General features: G+C 35.5%; 2 protein-coding genes and 1 pseudogene across 2 annotated transcripts; 2 read left to right on the top strand and 1 right to left on the bottom strand.

The window, feature by feature from the left end:
* Positions 1–4,780: 4,780 nt before the first annotated feature.
* LOC103736593 (olfactory receptor 5M3) lies at positions 4,781–5,765 on the top strand. Its single transcript, XM_008836100.1, has one exon. The coding sequence runs from the start codon at positions 4,808–4,810 to the stop codon at positions 5,738–5,740; it is 933 nt and encodes a 310-aa protein (XP_008834322.1). The 5' UTR covers positions 4,781–4,807; the 3' UTR covers positions 5,741–5,765.
* A 4,146-nt stretch (positions 5,766–9,911) lies between these two features.
* Positions 9,912–10,879, top strand: LOC103736592 (olfactory receptor 5M9). Its single transcript, XM_008836099.1, has one exon. The coding sequence runs from the start codon at positions 9,945–9,947 to the stop codon at positions 10,875–10,877; it is 933 nt and encodes a 310-aa protein (XP_008834321.1). The 5' UTR covers positions 9,912–9,944; the 3' UTR covers positions 10,878–10,879.
* A 6,263-nt stretch (positions 10,880–17,142) lies between these two features.
* The window catches only part of LOC103736661, a 3,138-nt pseudogene continuing 1,473 nt past the window's right edge, over positions 17,143–18,807 (bottom strand).

The raw sequence follows: 18,807 nt of genomic DNA, 5'->3' as shown, positions 1-18,807 counted from the left end.
GGCATGGATTTGATCAAAATATCTTATAAGCATGTATGAAATTCTCAATAAAGTTTTTGTAAAAGTAAAAAAAATGATAAAATATTTTTTAAAAAAGAAAGTAGAAATATTGAGCAGAAATAGCTAGGCAACGGCATCTGATTTACAGTCCATATCATTGGTTTTGTTTTAGAGTATTTTAAGATATCATCTATCAAACAGGAGAAAATAAGTCATAAATATAATATTCACATTAAATAATTGACATACATATGTAGTGTATAGTTGTATAATAACAATTAAACACATCTATATATCATAATAAACACAATTATATATTATATTACTGTTCTCAGAATATACAAATTGAACTTTTGCATAACCTTTAAACCAAGTTAATCATGTTTTGAGATTATTTAACACTATATAATCAATCTGTTTTTCTAAATCAGCTTGTTTAAATTTAACTAACCTTTTAAAAACAACGTAAGCAATCTTACTAGATGACATTGGGATCCCCATATAATCAACATTTGCAAGCTAAGCTGAATGCAGAGTTTTAATCTTTAAAATGTGTTCCTCATTTCTCCCTCATGATCCTTCCATGTACCATCTCTGAACACCATGTTTTCAAACATAATAATCATTGATGGACACAGCAATCTTTTAAGTCTTGTATTACACATAGTAACCACATGTAGCATAGGTTTAATGTCAGTGATATGGATTTGAACTCAGGTCTTCATATTTGTGCAACAAGTTCTTTTACTGTTTGAATTCACTCTAGCTCTGATATGCTATAATTTTAATTAGAGAGAATAGTGATTCATTCACCTTTCCCTGAATTGACAAGTGTTATAGACTGCAATTGCCTAGCTCAGGGAAATTATATACATTATCAGTAATGGTATCACAATTTTTAGTTTGAAACTACATCAATGAATATTTGGTTTGATCTCAGGAATCTCAGATACTATGTTTTAAATGTCTACATTAAAATCATACTGACATTTCACATCTAATTCATGTTTTTATGTTCTAAAGGATGGAGCAGGTAGGTGTCAAGGCCTGATTGATTCATGACCTGAAGCTTGGCAGAGGATACCAGATATTCTTGGAGACCAAGAATTGGAGGAAAAATGCTTCCACCCTGGAACTTTCCCTGCTCTTTGCTTCTGTGGTCTGAGTTGACAGGCTGTGCTTCCCTGATTAATTAGCAGTCCTGGTAACATAACTAAAGAGCTCTGTTTCAGTTTATTGGCACAGGAGTTTCTCAGCACTGTAGGCTTGGTTTCTATATAGAAATAATAAATTTTGATAGTTGCTAAGAGTAATCACAAACAGTACACCTTATATCTAAGATATTATAAACATTATGTGGCTGAATCTAAGATACTATAAACATTGTGTGAGTTTCGATTGGTAAAGTAATGTATCCTTGGTTACTCCTTGGTTACTTTTGGTTGGTAAAGTAATGTGTCCTTGGTTATTCCTTGGTTACTCCAGATCTGCTTTCTATATAAGTTTGCTTAAGTTCATAATAAAGATGCACTGGTACACTAGCCTCTGCATCCCCTGCGTCCTGATTTCTCCTGCACCTATACCTCGGGGTCCTCAAGCCCATCAGGCTTGAACTATGGTCACTGAACTGTGACAGGTAGGATGTTTAAGAGCTTGGGTCATAAATGACTTGTGAATCAATTCATCAATTATGGATTAATGAGTCAACCTAGAGAGCAGCTGTGTTATCAAAGACAGATTGTGGTCTCTTGTGTTTGCCCCTCTTTTGTTTTAATGTAGTGGTATTAGGACTCCTTAGAGACCCCAGAGGCTCAGGGATCCCTGAATGTAGCTCCTTGACCTCAGTCCTCACAGCCTCCAGAGCTGTGAGCTGAACTCCATTTTTATTATTTGTAAATTGCTCAGTCTCATATAAGAAAGTATTTACAGAACCAATCAAAATAATTGGAACTTTGGGTAAAGTAAACTTTGACTAAATTGTTATGAACGAATAATTAGCTGATTTTCCCTCCAGGGACATGTTTCCCCAAGGTCACTACCCGAACAACATTTTAAATTGAGTCTTGTTTTTCAAGTAGTAGACTTCAGTTATTTACCCAGTTGTTTAATAACTGCCTACATAGCCCTTGGTTTTTACATATGCATTGTTATTGGCAATATTTCTCATACTCAGGTTAGTAACAAATGCATCTATCAATTGAAACTTGCATCTTACTTTTTTTTTTGCTTTATGCTTTATAGGAAAGCTTTAATGAATCTAGATACACCATATTTTGAGTGGTAGAGACAAAACATTGGTTCCCAACACATTTAATTTTGATTATTATATTTTATTAATGCATAATATATAGTAATCATTCCCTGCAGGTTTGTTAGTTGTTATTGTGTAATATATATATACAAACATACCACAAAATATATCTAGTACTCTTTAAAAATTTTCATTTGTAGACTTTTCTGAGGCAGGGTCTCCTTGTAGCACCAGCTGTCCTGGAACTGGCTGCATAGATCAGGCTGGCCTTGACCACACAGACATCCGCCTGCCTTTGGCTCTTGAGCACTGGGATTAAAGGTATGCACTACCATGCTCAGCCTTATTATTAAGACATATAAATAGAATAAGATAGTCCTTTATTGTTATTAATTCATATTGAAGAACAGAGAAAAAAAATAGAACAAGTATAAAACATGACCAAATCCAGAAGATATGTCATGGTGTCTGGACTCAAACAAATCTGGCAGCAGAACCAGAACTCTTTAACTGTCATATGCAATTCTTCTTTGTACCTGATCTGGGGAAAAAGCTCACATTAATTGCTAATTCACTTGAAGTAATTCATTCATCCTGACAAACACCTTTTACATATCTTTGCCTTTATCTCAAAGGAAATAAACTAAATGCTCTCTAAGACCATGGCTCACACACCTTCTATCCTTATGACCATATATAACTAGCCCGAGATCCCTGTATCTGCTGTTGTTATCCATCATTTGGTGAACTATCACTCAGATTTTCTTGAATTTAATTTTTAGCGATTACTACAAACATCTTCTTTTGGCTCTTTATTCACGTTAGATCATCCTTGGTTCCCTCTAATCAAATCTAACTTTGCAGGTATGATCTCCACTATTGCTATTTAAACAAAGATAAGGAAAGGAGAAGACAGACATGAAACTCTTATGAGATGTTGTTTGAGATAGCAGATATGATGATCTGTTGCTGTGTTTATAAACTATTCAGAACTGAGCCCAAGATACCAGAGAAAATTTAAAGCCATTGTAATTGACTTCTACAGTTGTCAACACTTAGCTATAGTCAAATGTAATTATTGACTTAAATCATTTATATAAAACTCATTTGAGACACTGTTTCAGGTGTCTCAGGATGACCTCAATCTAATGTGTAGCCACAGAAGTCTTTGAAGTCAAGAGATCCTCACTGTCTCTACAACTTGAACATTAGGATTACAAATTTGTGTCACCATTCTCAGTTTACGTTGTGCTGGAGATCGAATACAGGACTCTGTGCATTCTAGGCTACCACTGCCATCTGTACCACATCACATGAATGCAATTTATTTAAATTTATTTAGATTTTTAGATTCAGTTTTATGCATACTGATAGTTTCATGAATTAATTTTCCACTAGCTAAGGTCTTGAATTTTTATTAATTGATACAACATACAATCATAGGGAGTTAGTTTGGATTATTTTGCTTAGTAGCTTTCTTCATTAAAATTGAGTAAACATTCTTCTTAAATTAGATAAATTAAAAGTAGTTGGGGATCATCACTGACAGCAGTCCCTATAACCGTGAAGTGTGCCTCTTTCGTGCTCTGTGTTTTTTCCTTTGACTAAAAAGAACACATGGATATATAAAAACAACAATAAACAAATTGTGTTTGAAAAAAGCACAGTATCTAGTCTTCAGATGAAATTTGCCTTAGACATATACTTAATCACCAGATGGAATGACAAATCTCTTCATTGTCCTGCTGACAAGGATCTTATTAAATAAAATATATCTTGTGTTCTGTAGAATCAGTGTTCATGATCTTAATGGAATATCCTTCACATATACATTGTGCACATAAATATGTATATTTGCATGTGTGCATCTGTACATGTAGAGATTTTTTAGTTAAGCAGAAAAAGTAAATGTGATGGAGTTCTTTTCCACATGACACCTCAGCATCTATCTCTTCTAGACAGATTTCTATTGCTAGGAAACTAAGCAAAATGTAATGTTTTCCCACTGCTATTTAATAGAGGAGATTGATGGATTTTTCTTCAAAATAAAGAAAAACAAACAAAAATACCCAAACCAAGCACGGCACTACTATTGATTCCTTAGAAATAAAATTTGTAAAGTTTTCTGTGGTGTGGACATCTATAAACCCAACGGCACCTTAAAAGGAGAAGCATGGGAATGTGGAGTTCAAGGTCACCGTCAGCCTCACAGGAAGATTGAGACTATCCTGGGCTACAGAAGGGCTAAGTCCCATTTACCAAAGAAGAAATGTAATGTCAAAGTTATGAAATGTTCCACTTTACTGGATATTTTGCAAAAGCATTCTAAAATGTAACCATTACCACTACATATGTTGATGGATAATAATGGTTTTATTTTAGAATGCTTTTGCAAAATATGCAGTAATGCATTATGGATATACAAAGAACTGTCAATAGTTTTCCAAGTATCAATCCCCAATAGAAAGAATATATTTTAGCTTGAGAAAGTATTAATGTACCTCTAACTTATAATTTCATTTTAGTTATACAGATATTTATCTCAGGACTGCAGCAATGCTCAATTTCACAGATGTGACTGAATTTGTTCTTTTGGGCTTAACTGATCGTCAGGAATGGCAAGTTCTCTTCTTCGTCATCTTTCTTGTGGTCTATATTCTCACCATGGTGGGCAATATTGGCATGATGATGTTGATAAGGGTCAGTCCACAGCTTAACAGCCCAATGTACTTTTTCCTCAGCCATTTGTCATTTGTCGATGTTTGGTTTTCTTCCAATGTCACTCCTAAAATGCTGGAGAACTTGCTCTCAAAGACAAAAAAGATTTCTTATGCTGGCTGTTTGGTGCAGTGTTTCTTCTTCATCTTCCTTGTTCATGTGGAAATTTTCCTGCTTTCTGTGATGGCCTTTGATAGGTATATGGCAATTGGGAAACCTCTGCTGTACAGCAGCAAAATGTCAAGGGCTGTGTGCATTCGGCTGATTTCTTTCCCCTACATCTATGGTTTTCTGACTAGCCTGGCTGCAACATTGTGGACTTATGGCTTGTATTTCTGTGGGAAGATTGAGATCAACCACTTCTACTGTGCAGACCCACCTCTCATTAAGATGGCCTGTGCAGGGACTTTTGTGAAAGAATACACGATGCTCTTTCTTGCAGGCATTAACTTCACATATTCCCTGACAGTAGTCATTATCTCTTACCTATTTATTCTCATTGCTATTCTGAGAATGCGCTCAGCAGAAGGTAGGAGGAAGGCCTTTTCCACCTGTGGGTCTCATCTGACAGCTGTTGGCATATTTTACGGTACTCTGATCTTCATGTATCTCAGACGCCCAACAGAGGAGTCAGTGGAGCAGGGGAAGATGGTGGCAGTGTTCTACACTACGGTGATCCCCATGCTGAATCCCATGATCTACAGTCTGAGGAACAAGGATGTCAAGGAAGCCATGGAGAAAGTGATTAGCAGGAAGTGCTTAACCAAATAAAATGCAGATTATTTTGTTTTTGAGCATTTGTTTAGTAACCTTAAGTCTTTTTATGGGATGGAAAGAAAATAAAAAGTTGTGCAAATTAGAGGAAAATAAAGTGGACCAATATTGCAGATTATTTAATTCAAAATTGATTTAACTAGTTAAAGTATTTAAAGAGATGGCATATTGAACTCTTACTTGTAACAGTAAACATTCATCTGCTGAATTAGAAGTGGATTAGTTTTTATTTAAATATGTAGTAGATGAATTTTAGAAATATTTATTTATGCTTTTAGAAACTAATTTGGGGCATTAACATAGTATATTTAAGTCATGGTAGCAACTTGACATTAGTCTGTTGCTTTAATTAAGGGCTATGAGACCATTTTCTTTCACACTTCTTCAGCACCGAGTGCTCAGACCATACAACAACTGAGTTTTAAGTAACAATGCTGTTAATTTAATCTTTTCCAGGTTTTTTAGTTTTTCTTTAAACTTAACAGGTTTTATTCCATGCTTTCTAGGAACTTCCAAGTTTCAATTTGAAATATTCAAGTGGACACATAGTCTACTTCTCACAAAGTTCTTCCCCAGAACTTTCTTCAGACTGACTGAAGAGTATGCATACCTTTGTAAAAATATTTTTTGTTTAATTAACTTACTAAATTAAACTGACATTGATTTAGACTATTTTGTATATCTGTGTCTATGATATGATTATAACATATTTTAACTAACTTTTGCCTTTGGAAGACAATTATTCAAGATGTTCTGCCTATTAACAATTACATTGGATCTGGTCAAGCAATCTTAATATAATATAACACCATAACTATATTGTGTGTCCATGTATAAAGAGTATGTATCAAGTATGAGGGGAGAACTAATGAACTTTATTAAATTCATGCTCTCAGACAAACAAATTTATTCTGGTATAGAAAATATACAACTAAAGAAGCACAATTTACACATCCATATACTTCTTTTTGTATATATTTTCTTGAGATATTACATATTAAGTCTCAATTCCTGTGCACAAAAGTGTTCATGTAACAGCCTTTCTTCATAATAGGTGTATGAAACTCAAGATTCCTGGATTCTTTGACAGTGAAGAGTGCAAACTTTTTAGTTATTTAAACCAGATTTAAAGATGTTTCCTCACAGGTTTTTTATTTATGCTTATTTTTATTCTTCATTGTGAGGACGTTATTATTCACCATCCCACAGAAGTAGTCAGATAACAAAACCGTGCAAGTATGATTCTACAACTAATTGCATCTTTTGAATGTTTCATATGTAAAAGGTGTTGAGGGAGATAGGCATCCCATGTTCTCTGAGATCTACACAGCCATACCATAAAATGGCATTTTCTACTCTCTAATAATAAGAATGTTAAGGTTGGAAGGGTGATAATTTTTCAAATTCACATAAAATTGAAAGTAAGCTTTTGATTCCAGACATGTTTGACTTCATAATCACTGACTTTTACTCAGGATCATCCCCCCAAATTCTGCCAAGTGATTTTTCTTTTGAACCACCTGACACGTGAAAACATTCACATGGTGCATGTGGGATGCAGAATCCTCTCCCACACTGCTTTTTAGGACAGTTACATAGAGAAAGATGCCCCCCTATCATGTTTCACTGGGATCATTAACTGTCATTGTATGAACAGCAAATATCTCTGTGGCCTAGCTCTTACTGGGGGCCACAAAAACTCATATTAACACAACTAGATGCCTATGGGAGACAGATGATATGATGTCAAGAATTTTGATTTTTCAATTTTAAGAATTGTTGGTCTGTCTTGAACATTTGACTCTTACCTATGGCATGCAGCTAGTGTTTTTTTCAGTGTTTCTTTCATAATTAGTTTTTTACCTTTGGGAGATTGTCTCAAAGTTCCTAATGAACAAAACTCTATTATAAATATTGAGAAAATACCATTTGCTGTTCTCTTTCCTTGTGAAGGTAGGTCTGCATGCTTTACTTTGAAGTGGAGATTGGTGCAGTTGAATCTTGTAATTCTAGGCTATAATTTAAAAGGAAAATTGAGACCTTTTTCATAGACCTATTTATTACCAAATAGGTCTACTTGTCCACCTATTTTCTGTTTTTTTTGTGGGGGAGGATGTTGTTTGTGAAACAGGGTCTCATCGTAGCCCCAGCTGGCCTGGCAGTTGTTTTATAGGGCAGGCTGGCCTGATCCCACAGAGATCTGCCTGCCTCTGCCTCCTGAGTGCTGGGATTTAAGGTGTATGCCACCACACCAGATATAACAAATCATTATTTTTTTTGCTACTGATTTGACAGTGTGGCTTTGGTTTCTCACAGGTCAATTGTCATTTGATGCTCTGTCAACGGGATCACTTATACTTAGGGAGGGATGGAGAGGCATGGACCCCTTGTCTCTGTGGCCTATTCCTTTATGGAGAGCAGTCACCAAACCCAATAATAATATACAAAGAATAAGTCAGAAAAGAGTGGTTCTGTCTTGGAGAATAATTAACAATACATTTTGGATGAAAAGGAACATATTGATAAGCTTAGTTATCAGACAACACCTGCAAATAGACTACTAAAAGTACCAAACTGGAACCAAATTAATTAGGTTTGCCATACAGTGCTGCCAGTTAGTAAATGTCTGACCCCAGGAGATATGCTTTAATTTCTTCTTTTTTTGCATTTTTATTGATTTTTAAAATTTTCATACTATATGGTTTGATAGTATTTAGATCCCGTCCCCTATCTGCACTTTCCCCCACTGCCCACCACCCAATTTAATGTACACACATACACACACACACGTGTGTGTGTGTGTGTATATGTGTGTGTGTGTGTGTGTGTGTGTGTGTGTGTGTGTAATACAGCCTATAGAGTCTGATTTGGGTTTCCCAAATGTCCTTCAGTGTGGGTCCATCCACTGGGCACACCAAGAGTCCAATCCCTGTAAGACACTGTCTTTCCCTCTCCTATCAGCCATCAATCCTAAGCCTTAGGTTGGGTTGGGATTTCTTACCCTCTTCCTCATGTCTTTGTTGGGATTCTGACTGGTTCGAGCTTACACAGGACTTTTGCAAGCTGTAACCATAGTTTTGAGTTCATATGAATAAATGACCAGCTAGACATGCAAACAGAAAGTTTTTTATAGCATCTTTCATACAAAAGTAAATAGTTAAATTTTTATTAAATATTAGCTATTTATACAAATATTATAAACCTGGGACTATGTAACTAGACAAATATTTCTTAGAGAATTTAAATAGCATTGAAATAATACATGATATGAAACATGCATGTGTGGAATGATGACAACATAGAGATTAGAATCATTTTACGAGTTATACCAGTGACTCTTACATGTATGATTACTAGGTAAAGCAGTCTAAGGAGTTACAGAAATCAGTAAGAAAATCCTTGGTACCACATGTATATAAGTACATGTACAAAAAAAATCAATTAGTGATTGAACAAATTGGGCTAGTTTTAACTTGTTTCATACATGACTTGATTCTGTTGTTTATATATGTTATATATAATATTGAGATAGTATTAACAACAACTACCAAATCAAATTCTGATACTGAGAAAATATGGAAAATTTTGTTTAGGTTGGAACTTTTTATGTCAGGATATTTTGCATTACACACAAAACCTCTGACTTCAGCTGTATTTCACAGTGAAATTCTATAGCTTTTATCTGCCTAGCAATTATAATGCCTAAAACTGAAGCCAATAACAGGACAATTTATAGCATGTTTTTAAGTTCAGAGGCTATTTTGTTACATGGTCAAACCATTTTTACATATCATATATTTAATCCCCCACACTGGATACTATGAAAAATATCTGCATTGTTTTATAAAATGTTTAATTATATTGAAGAAAATAGAACTCAAACGTTTTGGGACAGAGAGATGGCTCAGCATTTAAGAGACCTGGTTATTCTTGCAGAGGACTCACCAGGGTGTGAGTCCCAGAACTCACATGGCGGCTAACAACTGTACATAAATCCAATTCCAAGGGATTCAATGCCCTCTTCTGACCTCTCTAGGCCTTGCACTTAATGGGGAAAATTACACACATGAAGCAATACATTCATACACATGAAATAAAAAATAATAACATTTTTAAAAAGAACTCAAATATTTCAGGAATAAAATAAATATATTCATATATTATTTTTCTCTGTAGGAAATAAAGATTCTATGTTAAGACAATGCCAAACTTTACAGATGTGACAGAATTTCTCCTTGTGGGTTTGACCAGGCATCAGGAACTCCGAGTTCTCTTCTTTGCAGTGTTCCTGGTGGTTTACATGGTTACTCTGTTGGGGAACATTGGTATGATCGTTTTGATTAGCATCAGCCCCCAGCTTCAGAGTCCTATGTACTTTTTCCTAAGTCATTTATCCTTTGTGGATGTGTGGTTCTCCTCCAACGTCACTCCCAAAATGCTGGAAAACTTATTGTCACAGACAAAAACCATTTCCTACACAGGGTGCCTCGTCCAGTGTTACTTCTTCATAGCCCTGGTCCATGTGGAGGTCTATATCCTGGCCGTGATGGCCTTTGATCGGTACATGGCCATTTGCAACCCTTTGCTCTATGGCAGCAAGATGACCAGGACTGTTTGTGCCCAGCTAATTTCTGTCCCTTATGTCTACGGATTCTCTGTAAGTCTGATATGCACGCTATGGACATATGGCTTGTATTTCTGTGGAAATTTTGAAATCAATCACTTCTATTGTGCAGATCCTCCTCTTATCAAGATTGCCTGTGGAGGAGTGCATATCAAAGAGTACACGATGATTGTTATTGCTGGAATTAATTTTACATATTCCCTGTCAGTGGTCCTCATCTCCTACACCCTCATTGTAGTGGCTGTGCTACGCATGCACTCTTCTGATGGTAGGAGGAAGGCATTTTCCACCTGTGGATCCCACTTGACAGCTGTTTCCATGTTTTATGGAACCCTCATATTCATGTATCTCAGGAGGCCAACTGACGAGTCTGTGGAGCAGGGGAAGGTGGTGGCTGTGTTCTACACCACAGTGATTCCCATGCTTAACCCCATGATCTACAGTCTCAGAAACAAAGATGTGAAAGAAGCAGTCAGCAAGGCAGTCACCAAAGTCATCCTGAAGAAATGAAACTAAGATGTTTCAGTGATGCACTGGTCCGTAGGATACATGATCAAACCTCAGGTTCCTAATTCAAAAAAAAATTTCTACAGAAATCCTTACACAAACTCAGATATTCATTTTATCCAGTGATATTTTATCATATGAATGTACCTTATTATGTTTTATCCTAAAAAGTCAATGATGATAAAAAATGTGTAATGATATAAAAGTATAATGTGACTCACATTGTATATAAATGTGTTCATTCAGTCATTGGCAGAATTTCCAAATAATCTTTGATTAGTAAATATTAATGTGGAAGTCTCTTATGGAGTTGAATATTATCTCTGAGGCCATTTACATATACATATCTTTCCTCATTACATATTTCATGTACAATATATAGTTCCAGCAGGGATAAAAGGAATAAAACTAATTTATTTCCTATGACTTTATAAACTTGATGATTCTAATATACAAAAGAAATGCTAAAACGTTCATATACAAAGGAAATTTTATTACTTTGTATTGGGATTATGAAAGCAGCATCTTACTCTAACCTAAGGTTTGTCCTCAGTATATATTCTCCAATAGTTAATACTGTTTGTGTTTCAGTAATCAGATTTCCTACTTTAATTCCTTGATTTTGACTTTGGTTTAAATTCTCAGTTTTGAGACAAAATGTCTTAGATAAAAGACTTGCTTAATTTCATCTAATCAAAATCCAATCAAATATGAATTTTGTGATATGTAAATCTGAGTTTTGCATGTAAAATATCACTGCATTACATCTTTGGTTGATAATGTTATCTGGCATTGTTGTTTGTCTTCTCCTTTTTCTTACTAACAATACATTACATTCTTTGATTGTGAATTAACAGATCAACTTAAGCTGTCAATGACTCCAGGTTATTAACCATTCAACTAAAACATCAGTGTAATGGGCATGAATTCAAGTGTGATCAATATAGTTGAAATGGTAGCACTTTTGGGACTGATGTAAAACACTTAAAAAGAATTTTATGTGGACTGGTCCATTCACAACTTACTGATTGTCACTTACCCTGTTCTTGCTAAAAGCAGTAAGTACATTTGTGTATAGTTAGTGATTCTTGCTATGACATCATCATACAGGCACATGGAAAGAAGCGATTCCCAGTGGTTGAAATTATTTTCATGTAATTGCTATTTCAGTTAAAGAGATGTAGAAATGAGTATGTGCAGGAAAAATAAGAGAAAGAAGATGGTAACATTTCTGACAAAATGGTTTAATCCAAACACAGAGAATAATGCTGCTCCTGACAGTCTCTCAAGCCCAACAACTTAGAATTCATCTCAAGAAATGTAGAGTTAGAGGTACACATACTCAAGTTTTGATGCTGAGGGAGGGATGGAAGAAGGCCATTGCTTTGTACTGTAATTATTTAACATTTTTATGTTCCAGGCTGTCCAAATCCACTTTAAAGGAATTAGAGATAGCAAATCCAGTCTTTTCATTCATCATCTACTCCCATAGAGATAGGTCGTGAGTACTGCAAGTGCTGAGTCATGAAGGTCCTGGTATTGTAAGGCTGTTTCCTGTAAGGGTCATGCCAAGGATACCTGTCAGTCCCCAATATTTTAGTTTCTGCTATAAAAATAAAATAACAATCAGCTACAGAGCTGAAGCAAGACAGGAATCTGAGGGCAGAAACTAAAGGACAGACCCTGGAGGAACACTGCTTATGGGCTTGCTCCCCTGGCCTGTGCTCAGCATACTTTCTTATACAACCTATGACTGACCACCTGCCCAGGGGAGGCACCACTCTCAGTGGGCTGGGCCCTCCCACATCACTCAACAGTCAAGAAAATGCCTCAGAGACATGGTCACAGGCCAACGCTATGGACGAATCCTTCAGATCCCTCTTGCTGGGGGGAAGTTATTACATCACATTTATTTTCTCAAATTTTACAGTGATGAAAATTAATTAATCATTTTATTTTGCTTCATTTCTAGATTCCATATGTGTGTAAGCTCAGATAGTGCATGCATTTCTGCAGATATTTCTTTCACTTAATATTTTGTCCTCTATGGACATTGTCAAGTCACGAGACTTTACCTTCATATTGATGAAAAATATTTCATGTTGTATATATACTATTTGTTAATACAAATATAGATTACTGGTCCCATGCCTTTGCTACTGTGAGGAGTGCTGAAATAGTTCACCACACTAATTTTATTTTGTTTGGGTAGTGATTAACCATAGCATTGCTGGGTCATGTAGAAGTTTCATTGTTGTGGAAGAAATTCCACACTGTTTTCCTTAATGTTTATACACATTTACATTTCTGCTGACAACATGTTAAGGGTTTTCTTGAGCTGGAGAAATAATGGTAGAATTGGAGGAAGAGAAATTGTTCAAAAAACAAAGTTACCATTAGAAGGAGGAGTAATTTTTGGTTTTCTATTGCATAGTATGATAACTATAGTCAGTAATAATGTATACTCTGAAATACATTTGAAGAAGGGATTTTTAACTTGTCAACTCAAAGAAATGATGAATGTTTCAGGTGACAGATATTTAAAATATCCTAATTTGATGAATGCATGACATAGGCATATAGCAAAATATTACATTTTTCTCTATACATTTGACAATTAAAGACAAAATATCAGAAAAATAAAAACACAGAAAAGAATATGATGCCAGAGTAGGATGATGATGTCATGTATCTGAGTGGGGTTTTGCTAAGTATGGCTGGTAGGCTAAAACTGGCCCACTATTGTTGCCTGTTTTACTATAGCCTCAGTACTAAAAATGGGCTTTATATTTTAATTTGTGGGTGAAGAGAGGAATATAATATTCCATAACATGTAAATTGCATGAAATACAAATTTCAACCCCCATAAAAGTTTTTGTGGAATATGTAATCACCAAAACTAATATGATAGCAATGTCATCTCATGAATCTACATTTAAGCATGATTTCTGGCCAGGCATGGTGGTGCAAGCCTTTAATCCCAGCACTTTGGAGGATCACTGTGAGACAGAGGCCAACCTGGTCTACCTAGCAACTTCTAGGTCAGCTAGGACTATAGGGAGACCCTGTCTAAAAAAAGCAAAATAAAACAGCAGCAATAACAAAAATGACATCTGTTCTAAGAAAACTTGGAATGACTTAAGGTCAAGCAGCTTTCAAAGACTAATTTTCAAATCAGTAATTTTTACAACGTCTACTGAGATACTGAGTAATTAATCCAGGCCCAGAAAGACAAACAGTATACGTTCTTCTCTTATGTTGACGACAACTCTAAATCTTGTGTTTTATGTGTTCAACTTGGAGTGCATGTTGAAGGAAGGAAACCAATAATAGGCCATAGTTAGTGGGTGCATTAAAGGGAAGGGGAATAATGGGGAAACGAGAGGGTGAAGGGTTAACGAGAATTCACGGCATATAAAAACATATAAAAACCTACCTTCTTGCAACACAAGTAAAATTATAATGGAGGATAGTGTGATATGGAATGGTGGGGGTGACATGGGGATAAAGGTTTAAGAGGGGTTAGGCATGGGAAAGTGGGGGAAAAAGGAGGTAGTGGATAGCTTAACCCAAAGGAAGGATGTTTGAAAAATCCTTATGGAGAATCCCTAGTTGGTAAGTGATTTTAAAAATATGAATTTTAAAATGGAGAGTTTGAATGGAGGTCCTCCATGAATGGAAAATACTGCTCCTAGAAGACTTGATTGTTAAACAAAAGTCTCAGTGCCAGGCGTGGGACCTCCTGGCCAGTTGTGTTTCAGGAAAAATCCAGAGGTGGCCAACTTTTCTTAATTAGTTTTATATTATTCATGACATGTTCCCATTTTACATGTCTCAGTATAATTTTTGTGACTGAATTCATGGCAGTAGGTACAAAATTACCAGTTGAAGTTGTCACAAAGGGTTGAATGCTCAAGTTTATTTGAGTAAATTTCAGGTCAATTTCACAATTTCATATAACTGTTTGACAAATAGTCTATGTGATACAACAATGCAGGACTAAATATCGACCATAAATCTACGAAGTCACAATCTCTCTCTCCCCCTCATCTCTCTCTCTCTCTTTCCCTCTCCTTCCCCCCCACATGCATACACACACACATACACACATATCTCTTTCCTATAGTTACTGTTTAAATAGTATATCGTATATACATGTATAGGACATATGCATTGCTTATGTTATATACAGTAACATTGACTTGCATCAGCCTGTTAGACACTGTTCTCATGATGTCTGAACATTATCTAGTTCTTTTTAATTTTTTCAGAGTTCTGTAAATTTTCTATGCCCTGGATTCTTAAGTGGTTGGAATGAGATTATTATTTTAAGGCAGTGTAGCCAAAGCTTTCTTTAATTTCTAATCCTCCTGTCTTTTTCTCCTCACTGCTGAAATTGTAGGCTTGGACCATGATGCCTAGCTTGAAATGATACTTAAAAGTCTAATGTTTATTGTACAAGAATATGCTGCTGACACAGTAAAGTTTAGCAATATAATATTGAATCTCAAGTTTATCATAATTGGGACATAGTCCCACAAGCAAAAAATATATTGAATTTCTAATTTTCCCTTACATTTACAACATTTGTATATGTGGTAAAATAATATATACAAACTTTTAAGGTTCAAAACCAATATCAATATTTTGTGTACTTCAAATATAGCAGCCATCAGGCAGACAGTTATCTCTACATCATCTGCGTTCATCAGACCTCACTTGAAGATGAAAATTTCCCTGTCCTATACGTGAATGCTTTAACACTTGAATTATGTGACTGGATAAGAGTGGTCCAGTGAACTTGTGTATCCAATCTCAATTTGAAATTTGCCATCCACTCCCTCAGCGACCTGTAGCCCCTCTTGTTCTCCTAGTATTCCTATCTAGCTATATAATTTTAATATGCAACTTCTGTAATCAACCATATGGCACATAGAACATGCATTTCTGTGGTGATCTCTCTTAATAAGTGTTGCATATTAAAAATGTTGCACAAACTGTTTGAAGTGACTTTAAAGAGGTGGTTCAGCAGATAAGAGCACTTGCTCTTGTGGGGGACCTGAGTTCGGTTCCCAACACCTAATGTTGGCTCAAAATCAATGGCAACTCCAGTTCCAAGGAATCCGATGCCCTTTACATGCCTCCACTGGTACCAGACATGCATGTATAAATGTATACATGCAAGCAAAATAAACTCATGCTTTTTTTGATTCTTGAGTAATAGAAAGAAAACACTTGAAAATGTTTGACAGGGTGCACACCAACAATATTTTCCTGATAAATATATTTGAAAATTGTCATTTAAAAAAGTATAAACAGCCACTAAAATTGGTCATTTATTGTCAGTAATGTTGAAATCTTAATTTTAAGAGTTGTTTTTCTGAGCTGAATAGTTCCTTTAGAGGATCCCTCCAGTCTCCCAGGGTTCTGGACTATTTCATTAGTGAGTGCAAGGACCATTACTAATCTCCTTTGCTGAGGATTTATCGGAAAATTGTTCAGTCTTTTCAGTACAGGTATAGATAGTCAAATCTTTTCATTTTCATCTACTTTTTAAAGAATAGAACAATACCATATTTGTGACTATCTTGGTTATCAATGTGTTTTATCTTGTGGAATTTTATTGCTGACACATTTTGCATATCCTCCACAGTTTATTAAAACCTTCATAAAAATGAACAAGTAATCAAGATTTGCCAAATTCTTTATTCCTCATTATCTCTTCCTTACAGATAATGGCTATTGCTGTTCACATTGCTATTTTAAAAAAAAATATGAACTTGGCTTGTGAATATTGCATTATTAAAAATAATTGTTCAAGTAATTATTTCTTCATTGTTTCTCTTCAAAGGAAATTCTTAAAATGTTACTCAAGAGCTACAAATTCTTTCTTTAAGCTTCTGTGATTCCTCTGTCTCAGCATCCCATCTTGAAATAGATTACAGAAATGGGATTACAGAAATGCACTACCATTTCCAGATTTATGTGGGTGACTGGGATCCAAACTCAAGTCCTTGCACTCGTGTGACAAGTGTTTACTCACTAATGCATCTCTTTAACCTCAAAGTAGTGTGATGAGCAATGATCCCGTGATTAATTACCACAGCTTCTCTCTCTCCCTCTGTATCTTCTATTGCACTTGTCTTGCTAGAGAACTGTGGCATGCATGCAATGAATGAAAAGATTTTACTCTTATGAAGGTTGATTAAAAGTAAATTTATTTCAAAGACTTTGAAATCATCACATCTGTACATGGCATCATTCCAAGTCAAGAAATTCCTTTCTTGAGGTGTAATAAAGTTATGATACGGCCCTTTTCAATAGCTTTCCTTGGGGCATTCTTTACCTCCTGATTACTCAAGCTGTAGATCATGGAGTTCAGCATGGGGATCATGATTGTGTAGAACGCTGAGGCCATTTTGTCAGCGTCAAGAGAATGGCTTGATTTGAGCTTCAGATACATGAAGATCAGAGTCCCATGAATATAGTCAAGCAGTGAAATGAGAGGTACATGTTCAGAAGCCTTTGCACCTTCCATCTGTGGGCTGGATTCTCAAGATGGCAGCCAGAATATACAAGTAAGAAATAAGGACAATGGTCAAAGAGCTGATCATGTTGAATCCAGCAAAGATAAATATCAGAATATCTTTGAGGCTGGTGTCTGACCATGCAAGGGCCATCAAAGGGGCATAGTCACAATAAAAATGATTGATAATATTGGGGCCACAATAGATCAGTTGGAAGGTAACTATTGTGTGGAGTAGAGAAATAGAGAAGCTTTAAATGTAGGGTCAAGGTACAAGCCATATGCATACCTTCTGAGATAGGACCACCATGTAGAGAAAAGAATTACATGTGGCCATGTAGTGACTATAAGCCATCACTGCCAGTAGGAAGTTCAGTAAAATACCAAGCTGGGTTGCACATGAATAGAAGATATAGAAATAGGCCTTTGCTTGGTGATCAGGGTCTCTAGGAACTTGGGAGCTACTGAATAGGAAAAACAAGGGTCTACAAAGACCAGATTACTGAGGATGAAGTAGATGGGTATGTGAAGCTGAGGATCCAGTCAAATCAATGAAATCATCCCAGTATTTCCTAACAAAGAGTGTAGATGGCTAAAATGAGAAGAAAGAGAATAATTTCTATCTCTCTAGGAACTGAAAATCCTAAAAGAATGAATTCTGTTACCCTGGTCTTATTCCTTTCAGCCACTGATTTGCCTCTTTGTGAAAAACAAAAACTAAAACAAAGAAAGGTAAGACCAGAGACAAATTATTGGAGGCAGAGACACTGTAATCAGATATAACTGATGCGTGTTTTCACTTGGAAGAAGATATTTTTCAATTCAGTATCATAGCAAATATATCTATTTGCAACTTTCCTCACTTCTAATATTCTACGGCAAAAATAAAGGAAAATTTAAAATAAGAGTGATGAAGCAATCAGCTGGTCCTAATATGCATCAAACTTATGATTCAAACCCCAAACTGCAAAACTACATTAATTATGCAAGGTTGTAACAGGAGTATTGCTATAAGTGGAACAGACATACATGATATTTATATTTCTGTACCTCAAGATTATTTTCAATTCTTGTTTGCACGGACTGATGCATTACAAATAGCTTTAGCAGACTTTGTAGGATTAATACATTATAATAAACCTGCTGGTGCTTTTTGGCAGTTTCTTCAAACTCATCCTTTTGTAGTGAATTCAATTATAGCTGAAGTACCTATTGCTAATGCAATTACTGTTTTTACTGATGGAACAAAATCAGGAAGGTGTGCTTTTTGGGTGCATGATCACTTATATAAAGTTTTTGTTACACCTTACACTTCAACACAGCAAAATAAATTACAAGCAGCTGTATATGCTCTTCAATATTTTCCTCAAGCTTGTAATTTAGTTACTGATTCAGCCTATGTTAGTT

The sequence above is a fragment of the Nannospalax galili genome, unplaced genomic scaffold (assembly GCF_000622305.1).
Source record: "Nannospalax galili isolate Female #2095 unplaced genomic scaffold, S.galili_v1.0 scaffold337, whole genome shotgun sequence".
NCBI classification, from domain to species: Eukaryota; Metazoa; Chordata; class Mammalia; order Rodentia; family Spalacidae; genus Nannospalax; species Nannospalax galili.
The sequence above is the reverse complement of the archived record's forward strand: the minus strand, read 5'-3'. Positions and strand labels throughout refer to the sequence as shown.

Bases quoted from the DNA above. Each gene is read 5' to 3' on its own strand.
- LOC103736593 (XM_008836100.1), top strand. From the start codon at position 4,808: ATGCTCAATTTCACAGATGTGACTGAATTTGTTCTTTTGGGCTTAACT.
- LOC103736592 (XM_008836099.1), top strand. From the start codon at position 9,945: ATGCCAAACTTTACAGATGTGACAGAATTTCTCCTTGTGGGTTTGACC.